Here is a 27,525-nt window from a genome sequence, read left to right as displayed (position 1 = left end):
ATGTCTCATCTATAATAGGACCACCAAATCACCATCTTGTGACGATACACGCCCGCTAGAATCAATGTGCATCGCCTTTAGAAACCAAACCGAGGCAACAGCTTCAGTCAGGTGCACACCTACCAGGTCTAGTGCACAGGGCAGCCAAATAGCAGCCAACCGAACCCTATTTGTTGTCTAAGGCTGATATGATTGCAATCCTTCGTCCAGCCTTATTAAATTGGTATCAAAGTTAGTTTTCTCAAGAACAATAAGCCATTGTACCTCTGTATAGAAATCTGAAATTTGTACAAGGCAAGGAAACTAATCAATCGATAAATCCTGTCTTGAATGCAACACCAATTACTTCTTTTCTGTAAATTATCAATACAATTCCCATTTGAACCTGGATCAGTTGTTACTACAAAGTCCCATAATTACATGGCAATTGCAGGGTCTCATGCAAAATCAAAGGAATCACGTCCACAAACAACGCCGGTTAGTTCTTTAGGCAAATTTCTTCTTTCTTCTTGCTCTCACTCAGAGATTATGTTTATATGCAAAGAAGTAAGAACAATTGAAGTAGTGCTATCTGCTATCTTGGGTACTGATTATCGCAACATTCATAGAGCAGCTTGCATCTATGTCTCCTGTGGCATCAACTTCGGCTGTGATTCTAACTGTATAAAATGCCGGCTGCTTAGGATCAGATAAGGCTGTGCTTTCGCTACTAAGCATCGCAACGACCTCTGACATGGTGGGCCGATCCACGGCATTCTCTTGGACACACATAAGTGCGATATGAATGCATCTCACCATCTCATTCCTTGGGAATCTTTCATCTAGTGATTGATCTATGAGCTCAAACCATCTGCCTTCTTTCCACAGTTCCCACCCCTAGCAAGTGCCATTGCATTTGGTTAGCTTATAATCTTGTTTTCTTCTCTAATATTCTCATGAACGAGATGAAGCAATGTCAGTTACTTACATAACTGAGGAGGTTTAGAGTGTCTCCATGTTGATGAAATCCTGCATTCCTTGTTCCACTTATGATCTCTAGAAGTAAGACACCGAAGCTAAAGACATCAGACTTAATCGAGAAAAGACCTTCCGTGGCGTATTCAGGAGGCATATAACCACTGAAAGATAGAGAAAGACCAAATAATCATGTCGACGTTAAATCTAACCTAAGTTTCATCATGTGCATATAGAAGTGGATGTACTTACAATGTCCCAACAACCCTATTTGTGTTTGCTTGAGTCTCATTTGAACCAAATATTCTTGCCAAGCCAAAATCAGATATCTTTGGATTCATATCCCCATCCAAGAGAATATTGCTAGCTTTCAGGTCCCTGTGAATAATTTTGAGTCTAGAGTGCTTGTGAAGATAAAGAAGACCTTGAGCTATCCCTTCAATAATATGGAAACGCATAACCCAGTCTAACAGAGCTCTTCTTGTTTGATCTGCAGAGGACCATGGAAACACAAGTCAGAACACTAGCTGAAGAAAGATTAGTACTAAAAGAAGTTGAAGTAGGAAATGTCCCAGGAAATAAACCAAATATGAAAAAATCCAAGCTTTTGTTTGGCATGTATTCATAGACCAGTAACTTCTCCTCTCCCTGGATGCAGCAACCCAAGAGCCTAACTAAGTTTCTGTGCTGAAGTTTGGCAATCAGTAAAATTTCGTTCCTGAACTCTACTAGACCTTGTCCTGAATGTGCAGCAAGTCTTTTAACTGCAACGTTTTGTCCCTCCAGTATTTGACCCTGGAACAAGTTATGGAAAGCACTAATGATATAATGTGACATCTAGCTGAACAACACACAGGTTTTTTTTTTTAGGTAGTGATTATTTTCACATTGGGAGCCATAGAAGAGTTCAATTAATATGAAACAATGAATTTGTTCAGAGGAGAAGATACTTTATAGACAGGTCCAAAACCGCCCTCTCCAAGCTTGTTTTCGGTAGAGAAGTTGTTTGTAGCTTCTGCTATTTGAGAGAAAGGAAAGACCGTGAACTGTGAGACCGTCTGCTCACTCCACCAAAGATCAGTTTCTTCAGTTGTACCCAAAGCATTTAGGGGTAGATTGTGAGACAACAGCTTTGTTCCTGAGTGAGAAATGAAACCATTCCATGTCACATATGCTATTGTATAAGGAGGGCAAGAGCCATGATTCCAGAGGAAATATTGCATGAACAATTGATGCTTGCTCCACTTACGTATTTGTCGGTGTCTTCTGATACATAGATAACACAAGATGGAGCAGAAAATGAAAACTGCTAGAGATACAAGTATTGCAATGATGAGGAGCTTCCTACTGATGAGGAGCTTACTCTTGCCCCCTGCACATGAAAGCACTGTTTAATAAGATCATTTCCACCTCAAATTTCCACTAATGATCAAGAAAAGAAATAATTCCGACAAAGTTATCTCAAAGATTATGTGACATAGTCTAAACATAGCTGTAAATAGATGATAATTTCTTGTCTTGAATATGCAAAATTTTCTGACTTTGGACCAAGTAACCAAAGCAAACCTACTAATAGCTATTAACTTAGCATCTGCATGAGTCTTTTATCAAAACTTAAAAGGGCTTTTACCAACAAAAGCCCTGCATTTTCACTATGGTACGTATATTTTTTCACCTCTAGATTGGGCAGATACTAACTCCGATGCAGCAAGGCGAAGATAAATTGATACTGTATTCCCTGTGTAATCGTTGCCAAATTGACGCAAATCTACAAGATCTCCATCCCACAAGTAGCATTTTTCCGAGAAAGCGTATGCAGTACAACTGCATTTAATCAAGCAAACCAGTTTACATTCTGCAGCAGTCCCAGCATTCAAGAATCCCTTTGAACTCGGAGGGATCGTCATATTGGCCATCTCAAGGAACCCATCCACTCCTCCACTCTCGCATTGCAGACCAGTCTTTCTTTGGCATCCACCGGCGGTGTGTCCCTTATCCCGATCTGTTGGTGAAGCTGGTTCAAAGCCTTTTGCACATCTACAGGTCTGATTGAGTTCACTACAGACACCAAATGGTCCACAGACGTCGTATGCATCACAAAGTCCCTTTGGATATTGCCATAACGTGAACCAGTCTCCGAATTCCTCCCTCAATACTAGCAGCCTGATTCGCCCTGAATTATCAATCATAAACCTTGACAAGTGTAAGGTGCCGTTCTCGGCAGAGTAAATATAGTATGTCTCGTTGCTGCGGACGCGGGTAGCAGCTTGGAAGTAGGAATCAGTTCGCTGCGTCAATGGTAATTCTCGACTCATCGGGAAAAATTTACCATTCCAAAGCCCGGTAGTCCAGTAGACCGTCTCTTTGTGCCAGATGAACAGCTGCTCTGCGCCGTTCGGATCAGTACCAAAGGAGAAGTCCCCATTAGATGGATCGTCATAGTCTTTCCATGAAGTTAACAACCGATTTTGCCCGCCATAGTAGCCGAGCTCCATGCCGGGGAGCAACGTATTTGTAGGGTTATCGAAACTCTGCCAGAAGCTTCGTGTTGAATTATTGACACTATTGCCTTGTCTTGTATAATTAACATCGCTGATCACAAGATTGCCGGAGTCGAAAAGAATGGCGTTCATCAAGACTTCTGCTGTACTGACATATGCAATTGTGAACGAACTCCCTCTACCATCTACAACTGTCAGATCACCCTCGTCGTTGAACGTAACATTCCCAGATCTATCCGTCAATGGTTTGTTTCCGTTGGCGACCCAGACCACTGTTTGGTTCCGAATCCCATGGTACCATATCCCGACATAGCGGTTGCTCGATCCCTCGGGGGTAAAGAAGCCGAACTCGAAAATTTTGTTGGCGGAGACCAGGGTCTTCCCGTCCGAAAGAGATTCATTTTGTGGCAGGGTGTCTGATGTTGCACCCAAACTCGTACATGTGAAAACAGAAAGAACCACTAGACAAAGTAGCAGACAACTCTTGTTGCAACGGTAGCTTCTGCGGCACACCATGATCTGATTGAAGGGCACTTGATTTATTACAAACACATTCAATACCTAAAAATATGTGAATAACTTCATGTGGGACAGAGGGAAACAGCATTGAAGGAGAAAGTATAAGATGCATACCAAACTGCGGTACGGAAGGAGCATCGTTAAGCACTGAATCAGAAGAAATTCAACAATGGAGGATAAGTTTTTGTTTTATTTTCTAGGTCAGTCAACGGGAGTGTAGAAATCTAGCACTAATGCCACTCTGCCACTCACTTACTAACAAAGTTGAATTGCCACCACACATATGTTTGTGTGATGTTGTGAGGGGCTAAACACAATTCACTCATATTCTCTTATCATCCCGGAACGTAATCTGCATCAAGGAAATTACTGCAATTTGATACTTGGCAAATTTTGATAGGTACGCTTAGATAAAAAAACTATGGAAATTTGCATTTAGCATCTAGCCTTTTCATATATCTGTCGTTTACCCCCTCTGCATTTTTTAAAATTTACAAATTAAGCCAAGCCTTCGTTTTATCAAATATGTGGAAAAAAAAATTAATACTCTGATGGATGGGGATATTTCTTCCACTGCAAATAATTGTTTTTTAAAAAATATCAATAATGCCTATAATTTGTTTTCATTTTTTTTTTTTGTCTTTACGGCACAATGAGTTTTATTATCTTTTTCAATCTTAAATCCCAAGCAACAACGAGCAACTTAAATTCGGCCAAATTTTAAATTGAGTTTTTCTTTTTTACTCTAATGCTCTTTCTCATTTAGTCTCTTAGTTTGGATATGATTCTTTCTAGTAAGATATTTTGGTAATGGTATTACGGGTTAGAACTTAGTTGAGGGAAAGTCAGGAAAGGGCGTGTTTGCTTGATTTGAAGACTTCTCCAACATTGAATCCTCAGATGTTTCAATATTAATAAAGAACCTTTCGCATTCCCTTCCCATTACAATTGAACTTCCATTGTAAGGTAGTGTTCTTGAACTTGGGAAGAACAACTAGCCATCGTTCTTCTGTATAGAAATCTGAAATTTGTACGAGGCAAAGGAAACTAATCAATTGATAAATGCTGTCTTTGGATGCAACATCAATTACTTCTTTTCTGTAAACTATCAATAATACAATTTCCCACACATACCACTGATAATTTCATGATAGATTTTCCATGTGTGCGCAGCCCTGCTAGGAGTGCTGGTCTTCCGAGTCCTTCCCTCGTAGGCGTTGCGAGAGCTTCATCCTAGAGAACCTTGGAGAAAGGATCCATAGGTTTACACCCTGCACTTTTACCTATATTGAACTCATGAGTGCAGCTGAATTTGCAAAGTTGAATGCAAGAAAGATAAGCATCATAAAAGTGAATCTAATACATATCAACTTGTTTGTTTTTTTTTTCCACTAATAAGGGATTTAAACCTCTATCTGCATTGAATAAAGAACTACCTGATTAAGCATCCATTTTAAGCCAGCAGCAGCTGTACATTCATTTTTAGAAGCACTACTGTACCAGTCGAGGCTGTACACTTTATCCAGTGTCTTTGTGATTGATGAAATATTACTACGCCTATCTTTAACAGAGAAGATCTCACCATTGGAGCTTATGTTAACATGGCTATTCAATAAAGTCTCGAACCACCCACTTCCAGACCTTTGCATTGACAAAATCGCAAAAGATCGAACTGGCATGCATGCACATTCTTTCCTGCCAAACACACCAATGATTATTACTCATGAAAATGGTAGAGGAAACCAGTTGAGCTGATTCAAGCGGCATGGAAGATATTCTCCATCACCTACTGTAAGTAGAGGGTTCTGGATAGTGCACATATGGATCAGCAGACTCTATAATGCCAGGTTCATTGCAATGTTTTTCTGTGAGTCCAAGCTTCAGTAGTTTGGGTGTGACAAGGAACCCTGTCTGCTTCAAGCACAGCGAACATACGTACACTGCAACACTCATTATTAGTACCAAGACAGCTATCCACAAGACATGCGGGTATCTCCTTGTAGGTTTTGTAATGAATGTATCCTGCACAAGAAGAGTTTACAGAACATCAAAAATGTAATCTTGTGACAGCTACAGAAAAAGAATTTAAAAAGCTACTGGATCAGTGGATCTGCATACATATAATTTACAATTTCTATATCCTGCGAATCTACATTGATAATTAACGAATAGACCATGCACAAGAAATTGGGAGGAACCACAACCAGAGATTTGAAAAGTTAGGAGAAACCTCACCATGAGGCTAACTATCAAAAAGTATACATTATTCTGAGATAAAGCAAGAGGGAAAATAGAAGGAAAAAAAAAATCTCAATTTTCAGAACCATTATTAATTTTAAAACATGGGTTTTGCTTCCAATCCCAAAAAAGGAATTGTAAAGAAAACGGAGAAAAATAGACAAGGGGAATGACCTTCTGGAGCAACGTAGTCCTCCATCTCTTTTCATTCTGTTGGTAATTTCATGTATTTGATATGAATTTTTTATAAATTTTGAGCTAAGTTTTAAATAGGGCCCACACATTATTAATGATAATTTAATGATGGAATTAATTTAGCTCAAAGTGTATTTTATTGTCAAATATTCACTTAGTCCAATCCATGAAGAGAAGTGAATGAAAATTGATTCTTAAATGGGTATCATGGCAATGGAAAATAAAGAAAAGTAAGTTTAGTATCATATTGGATATTTGAGAAATATTAGTATGATATATAAGTAACAAACTTTTTATGGGCTTTGGATCCCAAAAAGGGGTACCTATTTTGTGGGTAAAGATTACTATGCAACTTAACTCACACACGCGTTGCCCCGCTCGGCTCGGTTCGGTTCGCACACACGGGTCAAGTCCAATTTTAGTTTTTTGCCTGATACTGACCCGAAATGGTGCATCTATTCGTCGAGCCTGTTTAATTCTATAAATAGGCCGTCAGTCTGCATAATTATATATAGGAAACTTGATTCATTCCTTCTAGAGTCGACTCTTTAAGTTTGAGTCTACATTTGAAAGAGAGTACAGCATGGTTTCAGGTTCAATCAAGGCATTAGAAAGCTGCTTCCTTTCCAGTGCAAGATAGTCGTTGTATCCTAGGAGATCGACGTTCACTGTTCCAGAAGCAATCGGTGGAGGGCGAATTGGTCTTAAAAGATAGTGTCTAACACTAGACTCGACTATTCAGAATTTTATATTCTGTAATCTGTAAGTTTATTTAATTTAATTTGATCGGATTTTTTGTGACTCTTTGGAATCAGATTGTTACCGCCAACACTTTCTCCCCTTTCCCTTTCTCTTCCATTGAAGGATAAAAATGGCATGAACAAGAACACAGCTACCCTCCTATAACTTCCTCCTAATCCTTCTTCTTCCTTCCCTTCTTATCCACCCAAGCAACCACAAACCACACCTGGGCTCCGGCCCTTTCCTCATGGAATCCCATAGAAAACCCACATGACCAACCAAAACCAAATCCGTTTGCTTTGCTATTTTAGGCTTCTCTCTTCTTTGGATAGAGGTGGCGCTCCTTTTCACTAGCTCCACAATCTCACCTCGAACAATCATATTAAATTTATTTGCTGGCTACGAGCAGGAGAGAGAGAGAAAGAGTTTTTTTTTTAATTAACAAAAGCTCGTCTCTTATGTAGCTATGATCATCGGGCGGGCCGGGCCAGATTCGAGCCGGGCTAGAATAGTCTAGCTGGTTACCGCCCATTGGCCCAAAAGAGATCAGGCCAGCAGGTCAGGCCGAGCTGGCCAGACCTACCAATCACTCGGCCCAAGCCATATTTTAGCAATTTTTATAATTTTTTTAACTATTAGCTTTTTAAAAAAAATATTTATATTCCTCCATTTAAAAAATAAATTAAAATTTTTTTAAAGTGTGCTTAAAATAATGCAAAACGGTACAATACTAAAATATTTTCACTGTAGTAATGGTAAATTATTATAGCAGAACGGGCGGGCCTAGTTGCGGGCTAAACAGGCAGACTTTTGAGCCGAACCGGGCAGGCAAAGGGCTAGCTGGCCCATGCCGCCCATAGGTAGTTTGGACTCGGATCGGGTCGAACCTAAATCGGGTCCAAGCCGGGCTAAACCTAATCCAAATCGGGCCGGGCAGGACCATTTGATCATGTCTACTGCTATGTGAAATTTTGGGCTAAACAAAATAGTTTGCTCTCACAATTTCATGTCTCAATGAGACGTACTTTTTATATCAATATACTTGGAAAATACTAAAGTCTAAAGTGAAGAACCGGAGACTTTGATAGTGAATCATTTTCACCGGAACGGATTCAATCCATTCATTTAAAAAAGTTTGGAAACTTGTTACTTATCCTTCCAATAAATTGAAGATTTTACCTGTTTATTAAAAAGAATTCCAGGAAATTACACCTAGAAGAATTTGACAATTTGATTCCGTGCTATTTTTGTGGTGCTCAAATTGGAAGTTTCGTCAAAAATGCCACCTTTTCTTTATTTGTGAAAACAGGTTCATTTTCATCTGAATTACAAACTAGGGTCACTTTAATTTCCTAGACGAATTGGTTCAAAGTTTTTTTTAAGTATAAAGATGACTATATTTGCAATATTCTATGTGACGCTCCATTCTTAGATGGTATCCTATCGTGGACGATGTGCACTTTGCTCATTTATCATGCAATAAATATATATAACATATTTGCAGATGTGACCCATAAATTAATTATATGGGGTAGATTATAATTTGCGTAAATTAGACCCCTGTTTGAAAAGAAACCACGATTATCTCGTTTATTGACATGTCTTTCAACTCTTCTAACTATTCCCTTATCAAAACAAGATCATACCAAACACTCAAAATAAGACTAAATAAAGATAATTCGTAACACTATTTTATGAAACCTTTAGAATAAAATGCCGACCGTAATAATTATAACGCCACAGTATACCTGTCTACCGAGATTTGATAACGAACATATGTTTCCTTTTGGGTAGCGTTAATTAAAACTTTGCACCACTTCATAGTTATTGTTATTATCTCTTCTAGCGAGTCATTTTTTTAATCTCGCCACTCTCTCCTCAACGGCACTCTACTTTCTGGGCTTGCACAACCATTTTATTATCCATGTTTCACCATTATTCATATTAAATATTGGCCCCAAACCATTTATCACCTATCGCATCTAAATTATGGATCATTCTATCATCTAACTACAGCTTTTCATGACCTTACTTTGAGTCCAAACACCACTCGATCCACTCTACATCTTTCTATAATCCTTAGATGTCTCATCTAAAGTCTCATCTATAATAGGACCACCAAATCAGCCCCATCGAGCTTACCATCTTGTGACGATACGCGCCCGCTAAAATCAATGTGCATCGACTTTAGAAACCAAACCGAGCCAACAGCTTCAGTCAGGTGCACAGGGCAGCCAAATAGTAGCCAACTGAACCCTATTTGTTGTCTAAGGCTGACATGATTGCAATCCTTCGACCAGCCTTATTAAATTGGTATCAAAGTTAGTTTTCTCCGTTGTTAAAGTTTGAAAGAACAATAAGCCATTGTACCTCTGTATAGAAATCTGAAATTTGTACGAGGCAAGGAAACTAATCAATCGATAAATCCTGTCTTGAATGCAACACCAATTACTTCTTCTCTGTAAATTATCAATACAATTTCCATTTGAGCCTGGATCAGTTGTTACTACAAAGTCCCGTAATGACATGGCAATTGCAGGGTCTCATGCAAAATCAAAGGAATCACGTTTACAAACAACGCCGGTTAGTTCATTAGGCAAATTTCTTCTTTCTTCTTGCTCTCACTCAGAGATTATGTTTATATGCAAAGAAGTGAAGAACAACTGAAGTAGTGCTATCTGCTATCTTGGGCACTGATTGTCACAACATTCATAGAGCAGCTTGCATCTATGTCTCCAGTGGCATCAACTTCGGCTGTGATTCTAACTGTATAAAATGCCGGCTGCTTAGGATCAGATAAGGCTGTGCTTTCGCTACTAAGCATCGCAACGACCTCTGACATGGTGGGCCGATCCACGGCACTCTCTTGGACACACATTAGTGCGATATGAATGCATCTCACCATCTCATTCCTTGGGAATCTTTCATCTAGGGATTGATCTATGAGCTCAAACCATCTGCCTTCTTTCCACAGTTCCCACCCCTAGCAAGTGCCATTGCATTTGGTTAGCTTATAATCTTGTTTTCTTCTCTAATATTCTCATGAACGAGATGAAGCAACGTCAGTTACTTACAAAACTGAGGAGGTTTAGAGTGTCTCCATGTTGATGAAATCCTGCATTCCTTGTTCCACTTATGATCTCTAGAAGTAAGACACCGAAGCTAAAGACATCAGACTTAATCGAGAAAAGACCTTCCGTGGCGTATTCAGGAGGCATATAACCACTGAAAGATAGAGAAAGACCAAATAATCATGTCGACGTTAAATCTAACCTAAGTTTCATGATGTGCATATAGAAGTGGATGTTCTTACAATGTCCCAACAACCCTATTTGTGTTTGCTTGAGTCTCATTTGAACCAAATATTCTTGCCAAGCCAAAATCAGAGATCTTTGGATTCATATCCCCATCCAAGAGAATATTGCTAGCTTTCAGATCCCTGTGAATAATTTTGAGTCTAGAGTGCTTGTGAAGATAAAGAAGACCTTGAGCTATCCCTTCAATAATATGGAAACGCGTACCCCAGTCTAACAGAGCTCTTCTTGTTTGATCTGCAGAGGACCATGGAAACACAAGTCATAACACTAGCTGAAGAAAGATTAGTACTAAAAGAAGTTGAAGTAGGAAGTGTCCCAGGAAATAAACCAAATATGAAAAAATCCAAGCTTTTGTTTGGCATGTATTCATAGACCAGTAACTTCTCCTCTCCCTGGATGCAGCAACCCAAGAGCCTAACTAAGTTTCTGTGCTGAAGCTTGGCAATCAGTAAAATTTCGTTCCTGAACTCTACTAGACCTTGTCCTGAATGTGCAGCAAGTCTTTTAACTGCAACGTTTTGTCCCTCCAGTATTTGACCCTGGAACAAGTTATGGAAAGCACTAATGATATAATGTGACATCTAGCTGAACAACACACAGGTTTTTTTTTAGGTAGTGATTATTTTCACATTGGGAGCCATAGAAGAGTTCAATTAATATGAAACAATGAATTTGTTCAGAGGAGAAGATACTTTATAGACAGGTCCAAAACCGCCCTCTCCAAGCTTGTTTTCGGTAGAGAAGTTGTTTGTAGCTTCTGCTATTTGAGAGAAAGGAAAGACCGTGAACTGTGAGACCGTCTGCTCACTCCACCAAAGATCAGTTTCTTCAGTTGTACCCAAAGCATTTAGGGGTAGGTTGTGAGACAACAGCTTTGTTCCTGAGTGAGAAATGAAACCATTCCATGTCACATATGCTATTGTATAAGGAGGGCAAGAGCCATGATCTTAGAGGAAATATTGCATGAACAATTGTTGCTTGCTCCACTTACGTATTTGTCGGTGTCTTCTGACCCATAGATAACATAAGATGGAGCAGAAAATGAAAACTGCGAGAGATGCAGGTATTGCAATGATGAGGAGCTTCCTCTTGCCCCCTGCACATGAAAAAACTTGTTTAATAAGATCACTTTCACCTCAAATTTTCACTAATGATCAAGAAAAGAAATAATTCCGACAAAGTTATCTCAAAGATTATGCGACATAGTCTAAACATAGCTGTAGATAGATGATAATTTCTTGTCTTGAATATGCAAAATTTTCTGACTTTGGACCAAGTAGCCAAAGCAAATCTACTAATAGCTATTAACTTAGCATCTGCATGAGTCTTTTATCAAAACTTAAAAGGGCTTTTAGCAACAAAAGCCCTGCATTTTCAATATGGTACATATATTTTTTCACCTCTAGATTGAGCAGATACTAACTCCGATGCAGCAAGGCGAAGATAAATTGTTACTGTATTCCCTGTGGAATCGTTGCCAAATTGATGCAAATCTACAAGACCTCCATCCCACAAGTAGCATTTTTCCAAGAAAGCGTATGCAGTACAACTGCAGTTATTCAAGCATATTAGTTTACATTCTTCAGCACTCTCAGCATTCAAGAGTCCCTTTGAACTCGGAGGGAACGTCATATTGGCCATCTCAAGGAACCCATCCACTCCACCCTCGCATTGCAGACCAGTCTTTCTTTGGCATCCACCGGCGGTGTGTCCCTCATCCCAATCTGTTGGCGATGCTGGTTCAAAGCCTTTTGCGCATTGACAGGTCTGATTGAGTTCACTACAGACACCAAATGGTCCACAGACGTCGTATGCATCACAAAATCCCTTTGGATATTGCCATAACGGGAACCAGTCTCCGAATTCCTCCCTCCATACTAGCAGCCTGATTCGCCCTGAATTATCAATCATAAACCTTGACAAGTGTAAGGTGCCGTTCTCGGCAGAGTAAATATAGTATGTCTCGTTGCTGCGGACGCGGGTAGCAGCTTGGAAGTAGGAATCAGTTCGCTGCGTCAATGGTAATTCTCGAATCATCGGGAAAAATTTACCATTCCAAAGCCCGCTAGTCCAGTAGACCGTCTCTTTATGCCAGATGAACAGCTTCTTTGCACCGTTCGGATCAGTGCCAAAGGAGAAGTCTCCATCAGATGGATCGTCATAGTCTCTCCATGAAGTTAACAACCGGTTTTGCCCGCCATAGTGGCCAAGCTCCATGCCGGGGAGCCACGTATTTGTCGGGTTGTCGAAACTCTGCCACAAGCCTCGTGTTGGATAATTGACACTGCTGATCACAAGATTGCCGGAGTCGAAAAGAATGGCCTTCACCAAGCCTGTTGGTTTACTGACATCTGAAACTGTGAGCCAACTCCCTCTACCATCTACAACTATCAGATCACCGTCATCGTTGAACCTAAGAGTCCCAGATCTATGCATCAGTGGGTTGTTTCTGTTGGCGACCCAGACTACTGTTTGGTTCCGAATCCCATGGTACCATATCCCTACATAGCGGTTGCTCGATCCCTCGGGGGTAAAGAAGCCGAACTCGAAAGTTTTATTGGCGGAGACCAGGGTCTTCCCATCCGAAAGAGATTCATATTGAAACAGGGTATCTGATGTTGCACTCGAACTTTTACATCTGGAAACAGAGAGAACCACTAGATAAAGTAGCATACAACACCCGTTGCAACAGTAGCTTCTGCGGCGCACCATGATCTGATTGAAGAGCAATAGATTTATTATAAAAATATTTGAAGAACTAGGAAGGAAAAAGTATGAGATGCATGAAGATAGATGCATACCAAACTGCGGTACGAAAGGAGCATTGTTAAGCTCTGAATCAGAAGAAATTCAACAATGGAGGATAAATTTTTGTTATATTTTCTAGGTCAGTCAACGGGAAGTCTAGCAATAATGCAGTCTTTCCCAACAACGAAGAAAGACCAGCCTTTCACTAATTAACAAAGTGAAATTGCGACTCACGTATTAACAAAATGAAATTGCCACATCCGACAAAATGAAAAAGCAAGACGAGAGTCAACCATATGTTTGTTCTGGCGTTGTGAGGAGGACCCGCCTAAATACAATTCACTCGTGTTCTCTTATCAGCCGCCGGGAAGGTAATCTGCATCGAGGATATTACTACAATTTGATGATACTTGGCAAATTTTGATTGGTACGGAGAGTTAAAAACTAAAGGAAATTTGCATTTAACAACATCCAAGCCTTTTCACCTATTTGCATTTTTTTAAAAATTTATAAATTAAGCCCTTCGTTTTACTGTGTAATTTTTTTAAAAAAATAGTACTCTGGATTAGATTAACATTAATACCATTCGGATGGTTCATCCACTGCAAATCATTATTTTTTTAAAAAAATATCAATAGTGCTTATAGTTTTGTTTTCTTTTTCTTTTTTCTGGGACAATATATTTTATTTTTTTTGCAGCAATATATTTTGGTAATGGTATTGTGGGTTGAATTTAGTTGAGGGAAAATAAGGAAATGGTGTGTTTGCTTGATTTGAAGACTTCTCCAACATTGAATCCTCAGATGTTTTAATATTAATAAAGAAGAACCTTTTGCTTTCTGTCGTTTTGCTCCATTACAATTGAACTTCCATTGTAAGGTAGTGTTCTTGAACTTGGGAAGAACAACTAACCATTGTTCTTCTGTATAGAAATCTGAAATTTGTACTTGGCAAAGGAAACTAATCAATTGATAAATGCTGTCTTTGGATGCAACATCAATTACTTCTTTTCTGTAAACTATCAATAATACAATTTCCCACACATACCACTGATAATTTCATGATAGATTTTCCATGCGTGCGCAGCCCCTGCTACGAGTGCTGGTCTTCCGAGTCCTTCCCTCGTAGGCGTTGCGACAGCTTCATCGTAGAGAGCCTTGGAGAAAGGATCCACAAGTAAAATAACACGATTGAAATCCGCACGTTTCCCACGATTATCTTTAGGGAAGTTTACATTTAACGCCCTGCATTTTTACCTATTTTCGGTTTACACCCTGCACTTTTTACCTATTTACAGTTGACACCCTATATTTTTAATATTGTAAATCAAAATCTCTTTTTTATCAAATATGTATAGAAATAACTCTTTTGTTAGTTTTATAAATTAAACTTAACTAAACTCTTTAATTAACTTAACTATACTTAAAATATTACTAAAATACCTTACTAAACCCAAAATACCAGAACTAAAATAAAAAAATCTTACCCAAGCTAAGAGACGGAGGGAACTAACTCACTTTAATTTTCAGTCAAATTTAGATCCGTTCCCTCTTGCTTTGAGATTTGAGGTTGGAGAAGACCATAAAACTCACAGTGCCTTATAAGAAGGAAGAAAAAAATAAGTTTTTTTTTTATATTTTAAAAAATAGTGGTTTGTAATTGACGGAATATTTAAATCTGTTCAAATAGTGTTATTATTATCCGAAGTATTTCTTTGGCACATATTTGATAAAACAGAGTACTTAATAAGCAAATATTAAAAGTGGACAGTGTAAAAAACAGGGTGTTAACTGTAAATTTCTGCAGTTACTATCAAAAGTTTGCCAAGTAAGCAATTGCAATATTTTCTTAGACGCAGATTACCTTCCCCCTCACAAGTCGCGACGCCAGTCAAACAGGCAGACATATGGTGGGAAGAATTCCGCTTGGCGGTAGACTTTTACGCTCCCGTTTATTGACCAAGAAAATCTGACAAAGTATACTTCCATTGTTGGATTTCAGAAATTAATTATGCTCTTTCCCGGCCGCAGATTGGTATGCATCTTATACTTTCTCCTTCCTGTTTCCTCTGTTCCACATGAAGTTCTTCAGATATTTAGTTTAGGTACTGCGTGTGTTTGTAATACATCAAGTGCTTTTCAATCAGGTCATGGTGTGCGGAAGAAGCTACCATTGCAACAGGAGTTGTATGCTATTTCCTCTAGCGATTCTATCCATTTTGACAAGTACTTGCTTGAGTACAACATCAGACACCCTGTCACAAAATGAATCGATTTCGGACGGGAAGAACCAGACCCTGATCTCGGCTAACAATACCTTTGAGCTAGGCTTCTTTAGCCCCGGGGCGTCGAGCAACCGCTATGTTGGGATATGGTACCATGGAATTGGGAACCAAACAGTGGTCTGGGTGGCCAACAGAAACAACCCATTCATAGATAAATCTGGGACTCTTGTGTTCAACGGTGAGGGTGATCTAATAGTTGTAGATAGTAGAGGGAGCTCATTCATAATTGCTTCTGTCTCCGGAGCACAAGGCTTGGAGGCCATTCTATTGGATTCCGGCAATCTTGTGCTTAGAAGTGTCAATGATTCAAGACGAGTCTTGTGGCAGAGTTTCGACCACCCAACAGATACGTGGCTCCCTGGCATGAAGCTTGGCCTCTATGGCCGGCAAAATCGGTTGTTAACTTCATGGAGAGACGCTGACGATCCTTCTTATGGAGACTTCTCTTTTGGTGCTGATCCAAACGGCACGGCGCAGCTGTTCATCTGGCAGAAAGTGAGCGTCTACTGGACTAGCGGGCTTTGGGATGGTGAAACTTTTGCACTGACTCCAGAACTAACTAAATATTTTCCTTCCCGTTTCCAATTTGTTTCTTCCAATAACGGGACGTACTATACTTACTCAACCAGGTACGGCAGCATACTCTCAAAGTTTTTGATCGATTCTTCAGGGCACATTATGGAGCTTACATTTTTAGAGAATGAGGAAGAGTGGATCAAGTATTGGCAAGAGCCAAAGGACTCTTGTGAGGTATACAACGTCTGTGGAGCATTTGGTGTCTGCAATGAACACAGTCTGCCCTTATGTCGATGTGCAAAAGGCTTTGAACCAGCATCGCCAACAGATTGGGGCAAGGGATACACCGGAGATGGATGCCAAAGAACCACTGGCCTGCAATGCGAGAGTGGAGGAGTGGATGATGGGTTTCTTGAGATGGCCAATATGAAGTTCCTTGCGAGTCCAATGCGACTCTTGAATGCCGAGGGAGCTGAAGAATGTAAATTGGCATGCTTGCATAACTGCAGTTGTACTGCATACGCTTTCTTGGAAAAATGCTACTTGTGGGATGGAGATCTTGTAGATTTGCAACAATTTGACAACGATTCCACAGGCAAAACGGAAACAATTTATCTTCGCCTTGCTGCATCAGAGTTAGAATCTACTCAATCTAGAGGTGAAATATACATATATATATATATATATATATATATATATATATATATATATATAATAATGAAAATGCCAAGTTAATAGCTGTTAGTAGCTTTGGTTTAACTACTTGGTTCAAATCAGACATTATTGCATATTTAAGACAGGAAATAATCATTCATTTACAGAAATGTTTAAACTATGTCGCATAATCTTTGAGATAAATTTGTCGGAGTTATTTCTTCTCTTGACCATTAATTGAAATTTGAGGTGAAAGCGATCTAATTGAACAACTGCTTTCATGTGCAGGGGGCAAGAGGAAGCTCCTCGTCATTGCAATACCTGTATCTCTCACAATTCTAATTTTCTGCTCCATCCTATGTAATCTATGGATCAGAAGACAGAGACACAAAGGTAAGTGGAGCAAACATCAACAGTTTATACAATATTTCCTTTACAAGCATGACTCTAGTCCTCCTTAAAATGGCATATGTGACATGGGATGGTTTCTTTTCTCACTCAGGAACAAAGATATTATCTCATAACCTATCCCTACTTGCTTTGGGTACAACTGAAGCAAATGATCTTTGGTGGAGTGAGCAGAGGGACTCACAGTTCTCGGTCTTTGAGTTCTCTCAAATAGCAGAAGCTACAAACAACTTCTCTACTGAAAACAAACTTGGAGAGGGTGGTTTTGGACCTGTCTACAAGGTATACATCTCTTCTGAACAAATTCATGGTTTCTTATTGATTGAACTCTTCTATGCTCCCAATGTGAAAATAACCACTAAAGCACTACCTAATATTTTATTTTCTTGAGAAAAGTTGGGGGTTAACCCAATTAATACAAGTAAGATAATGAATTAAAAAGGTACAAGGCAAAAACTAAAGATGCAAAAGGGAATTAAAAGAAGACAAATCAGATTTAGCCTTAGAAGGATAAAGAAGGCTCCACTTCATCCAGATTTGGTTCAGGGAGATGCAGAATCCCGTAGGCGTATTGCCCTCCCAAAGGAAAATTCTATTCTTCCATTCTTCCATATTAACCACAAAAATAAGGAAATAAACGAATCCCAGCCTAGCCTAATATGGGAAAAAAAACATGTGATTTCTTCCAGTATTCCCAATAATCCATCATTGAGGGTGGGCAGAAATTGAAACCAGCTGATGTAACTGCAATCAATAAAGATATGCTGACAAGATTCTACTGCATATTCAAAAAGACAGCAACTAGCAAGGACTTGCACACCTTTACGAAGAAGAGAATCCCACATATGTAATTTGTTCCTCATAGAGAGCCAAAGAAAGATTCTAACTTTCGACGGGGCAAAACCATTCATAGAGACTTAGCAAAAGTTGCTTGAATACTGGCAAGTTTTAGTGGAAAATAACCCATTAGCAGAGAATCTCCAATAAATTAAATCACTGGAATGAGAAGCTATAAAATGCCAATGTAACTTATAGAGACTCTTGATTTCCTCCCTAATTATAGGCGGGATTTTTTTAGGCCAAGACTAGAGCTTGAAAAAGAGCAGCAGAGACCGAGTTGTTTTGTAAGAGGAGAACTCAAACATCTTGGGGGCACAGGGAACAAGGAGCCTAGCCATTCACCCATCTATCTATCCAGAACCGCACCAAAATTCATCACCAATATAATGAAATATCACATTTGAAGAAAGAAACAGATCTAACTAAACACTGGGAAAAAAATTGAAGCCAAATAATTAATACTGACAAGCAGTTACATCTGTTTTTTCTGCTCAGGTGATATTCTTGCCACTATCACTTTTCTAAGCTTGAAGGAAAACTCTCTTCATTTCTTCAGTGAAACATTAGGTAGTTCTTTTTCCTTTGGAAGGGTTCTAATTGTTGCAAAGATTTTAATTGTTTGGTTAATTGGGAGACAATTTGTAAGTCAAAGTATCAAGGTGGATTAGGGGTAAGGAGACTAAGAAATGCTAATATTGCCCTCTTTAGCAGATGGTGGTGGAAGCTTATTAACATTTTTCAAGCTATTAGATTTCGGTTGTAAGAAATTTGGCAATTTCTTCAGTTATTAAAGCTAACTTGATAACTATGATCCTTAAGGTAGTGAAGAGCATAAAATATAACATGATCTAATTAGGAACAATATTACTATGCAAGTGCTGGCAACACTTCCACCATTATCAGAAATTTTACAGGCTTGCTTTTTCTGGAGCCTGTGATAGAGTTGATGTTACATGGCACATAAACCCCTTGAAGCAATTTGAAATTCTGTCAATATAATCTTTTCCAAAAATGCTAAAGAAAAGAAAAGTGAATGCTTGTACATTGTTCAGCTAGATGTCAGATTATGTCATTAGTGCTTTCCATAAATTATTTCAGGGTCAAATTCCGGAGGGAAAAAACATTGCAGTTAAAAGACTTGCTGCACATTCAGGACAAGGTCTAGTAGAGTTCAAGAACGAAATTCTACTAATAGCGAAGCTTCAACACAGAAACTTAGTTAGGCTCTTGGGTTGCTGCATCCAGGGCGAAGAAAAGTTACTGGTCTATGAATATATGGCAAACAAAAGCTTGGATTTCTTCCTATTTGGTTTATTTCCTGGAACACTTCCTACCTCAAGTTATTTTAGTACTTATAACTTTTCAGCTAGTGTATTGATGTATGTATCCATGATGGTCCCCAGATCAAACAAGAAGAGCTCTGTTAGACTGGGGAACGCGTTTCCATATCATTGAAGGGATAGCTCAAGGTCTTCTTTATCTTCACAAGCACTCTAGACTCAAAATTATTCACCGGGACCTAAAAGCTAGCAACATTCTCTTGGATGACGATATGAATCCAAAGATATCTGATTTTGGCATGGCAAGAATATTTGGTGCAAATGAGACTCAAGCAAACACAAATAGGGTTGTTGGAACATAGTAAGTACATCCACTTCTATATGCACATCATGAAACTGTTAAATTTTGTGTTGACAGGACTTATTTGGTCTATCTCTATCTTTCAGTGGTTATATGTCTCCTGAATACGCCATGGAAGGTCTTTTCTCCATTAAGTCTGATGTCTTTAGCTTTGGTGTCTTGCTTCTGGAGATCTTAAGTGGAACAAAGAATGCAAGATTCCATCAACATGGGAACTCTCTTAACCTCCTCGGTTATGTAAGTAACTTATCAAGTGACCTTGCCTCATCTTGTTCAAGAGAATATTAGAGAAGCTAACCAATGAAACGGAACTTGCTAGGGATGGGAATTATGGAAAGAAGGCAGATGGTTTGAGCTCATGGATCAATCACTAGGTGAAGGATGCCAAAGGAACGAGATGGTGAGGTGCATTCATGTGGCACTTATGTGTGTCCAAGAGAATGCCGTGGATCGGCCGACCATGTCGGAGGTCATAGCAATGCTTAGTAGCGAAAACATAGCCTTATCTGATCCTAAGCAGCCGGCATTCTACACAGTTAGTATCACAGCCGAAGCTGATGCCACCGGAGACATAGATGAAAACTGCTCTATGAACATTCTCACAATCAGTGCACAAGATGGTAGATAGTACTAGTTCACTTGTGTTCTTTGACTATATAAACTTAATCTTTGAGTGAGAGAAGGAACAAAGAAGAAATGCCTAATGAACAACCTAAAGATGTTAATGAATTCTTTTTATTTTTAGTGGACTCGAAGCTCCACTAGGTGTGAACGTGATTCCTTTTGGTAAGGATATGAAAAAATATATATATAGAAAATATTATCAATTATTACCAACCAAAGTAAATGAATACATAATCCTATGATAAAGCAAGTGGGAAATCAAAAAGATCTCAACTTTCACAACTATTATTAATTGTAAACATGGGTTGTGCTTCTAATATGACAAAGAAGAGGAATATGAAAAGAAAACCGAAAAAGAAGAAGAAGAAGAGGACAAGGGTTAGGGGAATCACCTTATGGGAAAAACAGCAGTCCTGTATGTTCTTTTCCTTTCTCTTCCATTGGAGGATAGGCAGAAGAGAGGCATCATGCAATAATCTCCTCCCACTCCCCTTCTCTTCCCTAGGAGAACCGAGCTTCTCTTTCATGATAAAGCTCCGATTGAACTAATTTTTAGGTACGTTTGGATGTTCAGGAGGATTAAAAGCTCGACTATTCGGGGTCGAATTAGACTATCCGGCTCACAATCGGGACTAGACCTGGATGGGGCTCGCCTGAGCAGCCGTAATTGGGGTCGCCTTGGCTTGCGAAGAGCAGTGAAAAGGATATGGAATAATAAACATACATTGACCTGAGACTAGAGTGAGTATTTCGATATTCGAAGGAGAAGTATTGAGTATTGCGTGTATTCTAAATTTAAGCCTTTAATCCTCGTGTGCTCTAAATTAAATTACAGCCATTAAATTTTTTATCCAACAATAATGATATTTCATTAGCAATAATATTTTTCATTATAAAAAAAATTATAAAATGACTTCTACTATCTTCAAAACAAAATACTTATGTGAACATAATTAAGTCTTTTTACCAAAATTTTTAAACTATTAAATTGGATTGAGTTTTAAGATTTTGCCAAGAAATCCCTATACAAGGTGAAATATAGTATCAAAACTCATTACCTAATTATGCCTTTTCTGCTAATTAAGACTTCTAACCAGTGAAACTTGGTGAGTGTTAGTGTGCACTATTAAGTGCTCTGCCTGCTTTCTACTTGTTAATTTCCAAATACCCAACCATATCTTTTTAGATGGTGCCATGATGGTTTCATAAGACAACAAAAAATCCCCATTCTTTATTTGGCCAATGTTATAGCTTGCTTGACATAATTGATGACCTTCATGAACTATAATTGGTTTAATTATCTTGGCATTGGGAGCCATTCTTCATCACTTTAATCTTCACAATCTAAAAAGATTGGCCCAAAGTGCTACTCTGAAAAGGAGAAAAAAGTACTCCAATTTGATTCCCTAAAGATTGGGTTACAACAAGACCCTTGTGGAGCACATAGAAGGGCATTCTTTCTAAGGCATGCCCAAGATTTTATACTATTCTTGTGTGCACACCTCTAAGGCATCATAGGACAGAACATTTTTTTTAATGCCCATTATAATTAAAGTTTATTTTCTAAAAGAAGATAAAGTTTATTTTATGTTCCTTTAGAATTGGAGTGGCTCATCTTTGCAGCTGATCTTGGAGATCTACCATGTATAAGGAGTTGCCATTTATCTCCACAACATGATCAAAAGTCATTTATGTATGAACTTCAATTTAAAGTAACTGAAAATATGAAAAGCCATAAAGCAAGATTATTCTCATATAGAGCGCGGATTTGATGTAGTCTACTCCTGTCCTCCATTATAGGGTTAGTGCGAACAGACCATCTGACATACACTAATACATCAAGAATGTTAAATATCCGACCTAATTAACGTGTGCAATCTGATTGATTATGTGCTTTGATGCGTCATCATACAAATGATTTACTTGGTCTGATATATGTTAAAATCTACGCAATGAGTCTTATTATCTAATAATTCATAACTATCAAATAAACCTATGATTTGATTATAATTACCCAAATCAAACAAATTCATTAGAATCAAGCAAGATATTACAACTTAATTACTCCAAACAGCAGCGAGATTGAGCGAAAAATATCTTTAGAAAATGTATTAAAAATATCATCTATTTTACTTTTATTATCATTCATGTCTCTAGTTAAATTAACTATAGATATAAAATGATCTTAATACCTTGAGTAATTTTCTTTTTATAAAATAGAAGAGTTAGATATTTTTAGTTTTTTTTTATTTTATTTTCAAGAGCAACAAAATATTCTCTATTTCTTAGACCAATTAAAATAAAATATAAAAGTTAAATTATAAATAATTTGTTTAGTAGGGTGTGAATAATAATAATAATAATAAATTATAGGGTGTATTTAGAGATATTTTAGAGTTGGAAGTTGCTCGTTCATGCATGTTCAAATCGCACACCAAGCCTCCCCCATATTATATATAACCCATCCCCTCTTCGTCTCTCATTCGAAGGTTCAAACGGTCGATCAAAGAGCTCTTCCATTCTCCAATCTATTCAACGTCGGTATATCTCCGTGCAACGGGGAGCAGGTTCGTCTCTTCGCCGCCCTGTTCTTTCTTCTTCATTTATTGGTTTCTAATGGAGTTTTGGTGGTCGGTTGTCTACTAAATGCCTGAACTCCATTGGGTACTTGATAGGTTTCTACTTTCTTGACTAGGATAGGGAAAAGAACTCTCTTTTTTCGATCTTGGTCGTTTTCTTTTTGATGTAAAACTGATCGGCTCTGTCAAAATTTAGATTTTCTTTTTTCTTTTTTAACTATTGATTTCTGTTGATAGTTTCATCTACTGGGTTCTTGATGGGTTCCTCTGCTTATTGCAGAGATGGGTAAAGATTCTTTCTTTCTGTTGTTCTTTTTGTTCTTGTTTGGTGCGAAATTGCTTATCGAGACAGGGACCTTGAACGTGTGCTAAGATTATTTCGTTACAAAGATTTTTAGATATTCCTCGTCTTGGGAATTGCAATGTCTACACTATTAACCATGCATACCAATATTGCATGTCTGAGATTGTAAATTGACAGTAAAAGTACTCTAATGAAGTCATGGAAAAAAGTGATGGTTAGGGATGATATTAGGATTATTTGTCATCATAAAGCCAAACCTCTAGCAATCCAAGACAAATGTGTCAAGAGAGACCCTCGGAATGAAGATTGTAACATTTGGTGGATCGAATATTCTATCTTGCTAATTGTACTTTAAGTCTTGTGCAAACTTTAGGTTGTTGTTCTTCTCTGAGAACTATATTTCAGAATGCTTGATGATATAATCTATCTTAATATAACAGTTTTCATAGTTCTACCTGATTGTGATCCTTTGACTGTGAAATTTTTTGCAGGATTCCATCTGATCTATGCATCTGAAGTCGGATCTATCTAGTTTATAGAAGCTTTCTTTCACTCTGGCCGCCATACGAAGGTCATATACATCTCGCACCTCTAAGTGGGTGTGGGGTAATGGTGATCGAGCGGCCAGATTATTCTTGGGCTGGGGACTAAATTCCGGCTACGTTTGGAGATTGTGCGATGGCTTGGAGGGCCTTTTTCTTGATTATGGCTGAGGTCCACTGTGGCTAAGATTTCGATTCTCATGTTATAGTAGTTCTACACATCCATTCTTCTATATCTTTGCAGAATTACGTATTCTGTGTGCTGATAAAAGCCCAAAGTAAAGCTTCTCGACGTTGCACTTCACAAGCAGTTGAATCTTGCTCCCCTATTCGAGCGTAATGGTTAAGTTTTCTTGCTTTTCCCCGTCTACTCGTCACCACAAATCAAAGGTTAGAAAACTCGGTTTACTATAGATTGTTGATTGTTTTTTTCATCTCTTAATAATTTGTGATTCTGAATCTTATAACTGAAAAAAGGATTCCTGTCCTTTCAGAAGGTTATTCAACACTCAGGTGGAGCTTTGCAGTTCGTTCCACAAGTAACTTCTAGAGATCAAGTAATGGAGTCCTCTACAGGATCTGCAAGTTCCAATCCAAAGACACACCAAAATAACCACTCAGCTCTTAGTGTTCAGCAGAATGCAAGTCCATCTTCTCATGAAGATTGTTGGAAATCAGAAGATTTAAATAGTAATTTTCGTCTTGATGATAGTAAAATGTTTCTCCAGATGGCAAATCTTAAGAAAAGCCACTCTCTGGGGAATATGCTTTCAAATGAGCGAGGTTTCACTTCTGATGATGTTACTAAGGGTGATGAGTTAGATCAAGGATTTTCGTTACATTATTTGCACAACATGGACACTAATGGAGTTGAAGGTTCCTTAAAAATCACTGGCTCAGATGAATTATATGACCAGGACCCCCCAATCAATTCCTACTGTCAGTATCAAGGAAATGCCAATTCTGTTGGGAGTTTCAGACACTCTGGTGAAGGACATGATAGTGCCGATCAGCTGTTCGCTGACCTTGTTTTTAACTCCGAAAATCTCTCGTCAAATGTCGAACCTACGATTGCAAGATCACAATCTATGAACCTGAGAATGTATAGTGCTGATTCAATTGAAGATCTAAGGCCTCATTCCAGATCCTTTGAGAATTCGTTCTCTATGCCTGGAGGTAAGGTTGGTTTTTTAGATTGTGAAGGAGAACTCTCACACGTAGCTGCATCATATTCTCATAATGTTCCTCAAGTATTTGATTTCAATGTAAAAGGTTTACCGGGTCATGCAGACCCCGAAGAAGAACCCATAAGATCCAGCAGAAGTAGTGGGCATAATGAAGTTGGAGATGAAGAGCAAGATGGTAAACACTGGAATGAGTCTAGGTGTGAGAATCAGTCGATTGATGGAAAGCATTCACCATGCTATTTGGATTCAGGAGAAGAGTACCAGCATTCTAGTACCAGTACTGGGTTTAATAGAGTGACAGATCAGGAGAGAGATAACATATGCTGGATTGAAAATTCTGAATGCCAGAATCAGTTAGTTGATGAATATGTTTTGCCCTATGTCTGTCAAGCAGTTGACTTGAGAGAACCTGAAAGTGGTAGTGTGGAATTTGATCAAAACCTTCTTCAGCGGGAATCTCTTTTCCAATTTTGTGATGAATTGACTCCTGAGGAATTTAATGTCAAGAGGATAAATGATTGGATCAACCAAATTGACATGCAAAATGGTATAATTGTGGAAGAAGTGGGAGAAAGCTCCAGTTCTGCTCCCAAGAGAGAACCTCATTCAATACCAGCCAGTTCTTCCGCTATGAAGCTTGATTCCAGAAGTATTCATGGCATGGAACTAGCTTACAACTATATCTCAAACTTGAATGTTTCGTCTTCATCAGCACAGTTATCAAATCTTGGTTTGGTTGCAATCCCAATTCTTGGTGCATTTGTTGGTTTAAGGGTGTTAAGCTTATCAGGAAATTCTATAGGTATGCATCATTTGTTGGTGCATTACTACTTCTTTTACAGAGGTTTCATACTGCTATCCTCCTTTACGTGGTTATCACAATTAATGGTTTAAATTAGTAACTATTCTCTCACTTTTTGTCTAGTCCGAATAACTGCAGGAGCTCTTCCAAAAGGTCTTCGCAAGTTAAATCTGTCTAAAAATAATATCTCAGTCATTGAAGGCCTTAAAGATCTGACACGTCTTCGTGTGCTGGACTTGAGTTACAACAGGATATCTAGAATCGGCCATGGTATTGATATTAGAATTTATGACTTCCTATGTTTTCTTTTTCTTTTCTTTTTTCTCTCTGTTGTTGTCTTTGACGTCAAGCTGAAACTGTTATTTCTATTACATTTTTCATGTACATTCATGTAATTGCTTGTCATGGCTAGCAGTTATTCGCTACGACAGTATCATCAATCATATCAATTATCTGAAGTATATACCCTTTTCAGGAACTTTATTTTGATCATACAATGGGTGGAAGCAGAATATTAGAAGACAGAGTACATTCAAAATTCTGATATTAGCATGCATGTTTTTGTTTTCACTTGAGTAGCTGCATGAATTGCGCCATTGATCGTGAAACTTTCTTCTTTATTCTCAGTTGTGCAGTTCTCTATGCATCATGGTGTTTACAGTTGCTATTGATTTCCATGCTTTTCAAATATCTGAGTAGTAGACTAGTAGTTTTCAAGAGTCAGATTACAAAACATATGGCATCAGACTGTATGATAATTGTAGCTTTTTAAACTATGAAGGATCGCATACACGAAATAAAAAAATCTCGGCAGTATTGTCATGCAAAAGATTTGCAGATATCCCACCCACATTGTTATTTACTTTATATCATAGAACATTAAGGTTAATGGTGATTATCTCTACATCTACCTGACACTTGAAGGAACAAATAAGTATGAGCAGAAACACAGAAGCAAATCTTTAGAGATATATTTTTTCCTTTATCTTCCATTAACGCAGTGTTTCTATCTTGTGAAGGTTTGGCTTCTTGTTCATCTTTGAAGGAGTTGTACTTGGCTGGCAACAAGATCAGTGAGATCGAAGGCCTCCACCGTCTTCTCAAACTGCACATTTTTGACCTGCACTCGAACAAGATATCGACTTCGAAAGGTCTCGGTCAACTGGCTGCCAATTATGCTTCTTTGCAAGTAGTTATTCTTGAAGGTAATCCTGCCCAGAAGAATGTTGGAGATGAACAACTGAAAAAGTACCTGTTAAGCCTTTTGCCGCATCTTGTTCGTTATAATAAGCAATCTATCAAAGCAAATGGACCGAGAGAAGTTTCAGACCGTCCACGGAATTCTTCCTCTCATCAGTTTGATCGTGGCGAGAGATCAGAAGCTAAATTGTTGCGAAGGAAACATCTCACTGCAGCTGCTTCCTCATCATCTAACCGCGGTTTGACAATTGGTGCTACAAGCTCCTCAAAGCAATCCAAGAGCCGAAATGCTCGTCTACCACCCATGGCTTCCAAGCCAACTGATCACCTCCCTGACATTAGCAGAAGATTGCTAGGCTTGGAAATGAACAATTCTAGACACCATGTTCGAAGCGAAGGATAATTATGAGACTGTTGATTGTCAAATGCAAAATAAAAAAGGAGGAAAGCTGTCTAGTTTACTGTTAGATATCAAAGGGCTGTAACCAAAGCTGAACAATAAATAACTAACTAGGTAGGTTTCAGCTCAGTGCTGAAGTATGGAATTGAGTTATTATCATAATAAATTATCACCGAAATATATAGTAATCATGTTTAAATGATTATGCTTGAATGTCGTGGCGTTAGTTTCATCCATGAATACTTTGAGGAGATCTTCCCTTTATTTCTAATAACTTTGCTGTCAATCTGTGCTGAAATCTATTTGGTATAGCATTATAAGAAGGGAGATA

General features: G+C 38.4%; 4 protein-coding genes across 8 annotated transcripts; 2 read left to right on the top strand and 2 right to left on the bottom strand.

The window, feature by feature from the left end:
• Nucleotides 1–326: 326 nt before the first annotated feature.
• LOC140758738 (G-type lectin S-receptor-like serine/threonine-protein kinase SD1-13) lies at nt 327–13,382 on the bottom strand. Of its 3 annotated transcripts, none has more exons than XM_073095009.1 (8): nt 13,267–13,381; nt 11,866–13,180; nt 2,204–2,326; nt 1,905–2,092; nt 1,539–1,749; nt 1,207–1,444; nt 968–1,118; nt 327–876 (listed from the first exon to the last, which is right to left on the bottom strand). In XM_073095009.1, exons 1-8 carry the CDS (start codon nt 13,288–13,290, stop codon nt 568–570), a joined length of 2,559 nt encoding a protein of 852 aa, XP_072951110.1. In that variant the 5' UTR covers nt 13,291–13,381; the 3' UTR covers nt 327–567. The 3 variants fall into 3 exon arrangements, with proteins under 3 accessions (XP_072951110.1, XP_072951109.1, XP_072951111.1); XM_073095008.1 differs by lacking the exons at nt 11,866–13,180; nt 13,267–13,381 and adding exons at nt 2,630–3,974; nt 4,089–4,237; XM_073095010.1 differs by lacking the exons at nt 327–876; nt 968–1,118; nt 1,207–1,444; ... (1 more) ...; nt 1,905–2,092; nt 2,204–2,326 and adding exons at nt 9,504–10,131; nt 10,223–10,373; nt 10,462–10,699; ... (1 more) ...; nt 11,158–11,345; nt 11,457–11,561 and having other exon boundaries at nt 13,267–13,382.
• On the bottom strand, nt 5,378–6,005 carry LOC140758771 (uncharacterized; the record flags this gene model as incomplete). Its single annotated transcript, XM_073095059.1, has 2 exons — nt 5,378–5,669; nt 5,761–6,005. Coding segments are annotated over 2 exons (537 nt in total), but the record flags the coding sequence as incomplete, so codon positions are not given.
• A 1,538-nt stretch (nt 13,383–14,920) lies between the features above and the next one.
• LOC140758739 (G-type lectin S-receptor-like serine/threonine-protein kinase At4g27290) lies at nt 14,921–20,547 on the top strand. Its single transcript, XM_073095011.1, has 8 exons — nt 14,921–15,247; nt 15,360–16,671; nt 16,956–17,060; nt 17,170–17,357; nt 19,014–19,224; nt 19,319–19,556; nt 19,643–19,793; nt 19,876–20,547. Exons 1-8 carry the CDS (start codon nt 15,224–15,226, stop codon nt 20,182–20,184), a joined length of 2,538 nt encoding a protein of 845 aa, XP_072951112.1. The 5' UTR covers nt 14,921–15,223; the 3' UTR covers nt 20,185–20,547.
• A 2,101-nt stretch (nt 20,548–22,648) lies between these two features.
• On the top strand, nt 22,649–27,441 carry LOC140759385 (uncharacterized). 3 transcript variants are annotated; one of them, XM_073095932.1, is made up of 6 exons: nt 22,649–22,747; nt 23,555–23,995; nt 24,100–24,781; nt 24,896–25,594; nt 25,718–25,864; nt 26,614–27,441. In XM_073095932.1, the coding sequence occupies exons 2-6, from the start codon at nt 23,945–23,947 to the stop codon at nt 27,195–27,197; spliced, it is 2,163 nt and encodes a 720-aa protein (XP_072952033.1). In that variant the 5' UTR covers nt 22,649–22,747; nt 23,555–23,944; the 3' UTR covers nt 27,198–27,441. The 3 variants fall into 3 exon arrangements, with proteins under 3 accessions (XP_072952033.1, XP_072952032.1, XP_072952031.1); XM_073095931.1 differs by having other exon boundaries at nt 24,878–25,594; XM_073095930.1 differs by having other exon boundaries at nt 24,100–25,594.
• Nucleotides 27,442–27,525: the final 84 nt, after the last annotated feature.

This window comes from Typha angustifolia, chromosome 4 (genome assembly GCF_048772165.1).
Source record: "Typha angustifolia cultivar Huaian chromosome 4, ASM4877216v1, whole genome shotgun sequence".
In the NCBI taxonomy this organism is placed as follows: Eukaryota; Viridiplantae; Streptophyta; class Magnoliopsida; order Poales; family Typhaceae; genus Typha; species Typha angustifolia.
This window is presented reverse-complemented; position numbering and strand designations above follow the sequence as displayed.

What these genes read in the sequence shown, in the direction of transcription:
- LOC140759385 (XM_073095930.1), top strand. Translation starts at nt 23,945, where the DNA reads ATGGTTAAGTTTTCTTGCTTTTCCCCGTCTACTCGTCACCACAAATCA. An exon ending in CTCGTCACCACAAATCAAAG is followed by an intron (nt 23,996 to 24,099) that starts GTTAGAAAACTC and finishes CTGTCCTTTCAG; the next exon opens with AAGGTTATTCAACACTCAGG. An exon ending in CTTATCAGGAAATTCTATAG is followed by an intron (nt 25,595 to 25,717) that starts GTATGCATCATT and finishes CTTTTTGTCTAG; the next exon opens with TCCGAATAACTGCAGGAGCT.
- LOC140758738 (XM_073095008.1), bottom strand. Translation starts at nt 4,112, where the DNA reads ATGCTCCTTCCGTACCGCAGTTTG. An exon ending in GTTTTGGACCTGTCTATAAA is followed by an intron (nt 1,750 to 1,904) that starts GTATCTTCTCCT and finishes AACTTGTTCCAG; the next exon opens with GGTCAAATACTGGAGGGACA. An exon ending in CTCTAAACCTCCTCAGTTAT is followed by an intron (nt 877 to 967) that starts GTAAGTAACTGA and finishes GGCACTTGCTAG; the next exon opens with GGGTGGGAACTGTGGAAAGA.
- LOC140758739 (XM_073095011.1), top strand. Translation starts at nt 15,224, where the DNA reads ATGCTCTTTCCCGGCCGCAGATTG. An exon ending in CAGAAGACAGAGACACAAAG is followed by an intron (nt 17,061 to 17,169) that starts GTAAGTGGAGCA and finishes TTTCTCACTCAG; the next exon opens with GAACAAAGATATTATCTCAT. An exon ending in AATAGGGTTGTTGGAACATA is followed by an intron (nt 19,557 to 19,642) that starts GTAAGTACATCC and finishes TCTATCTTTCAG; the next exon opens with TGGTTATATGTCTCCTGAAT.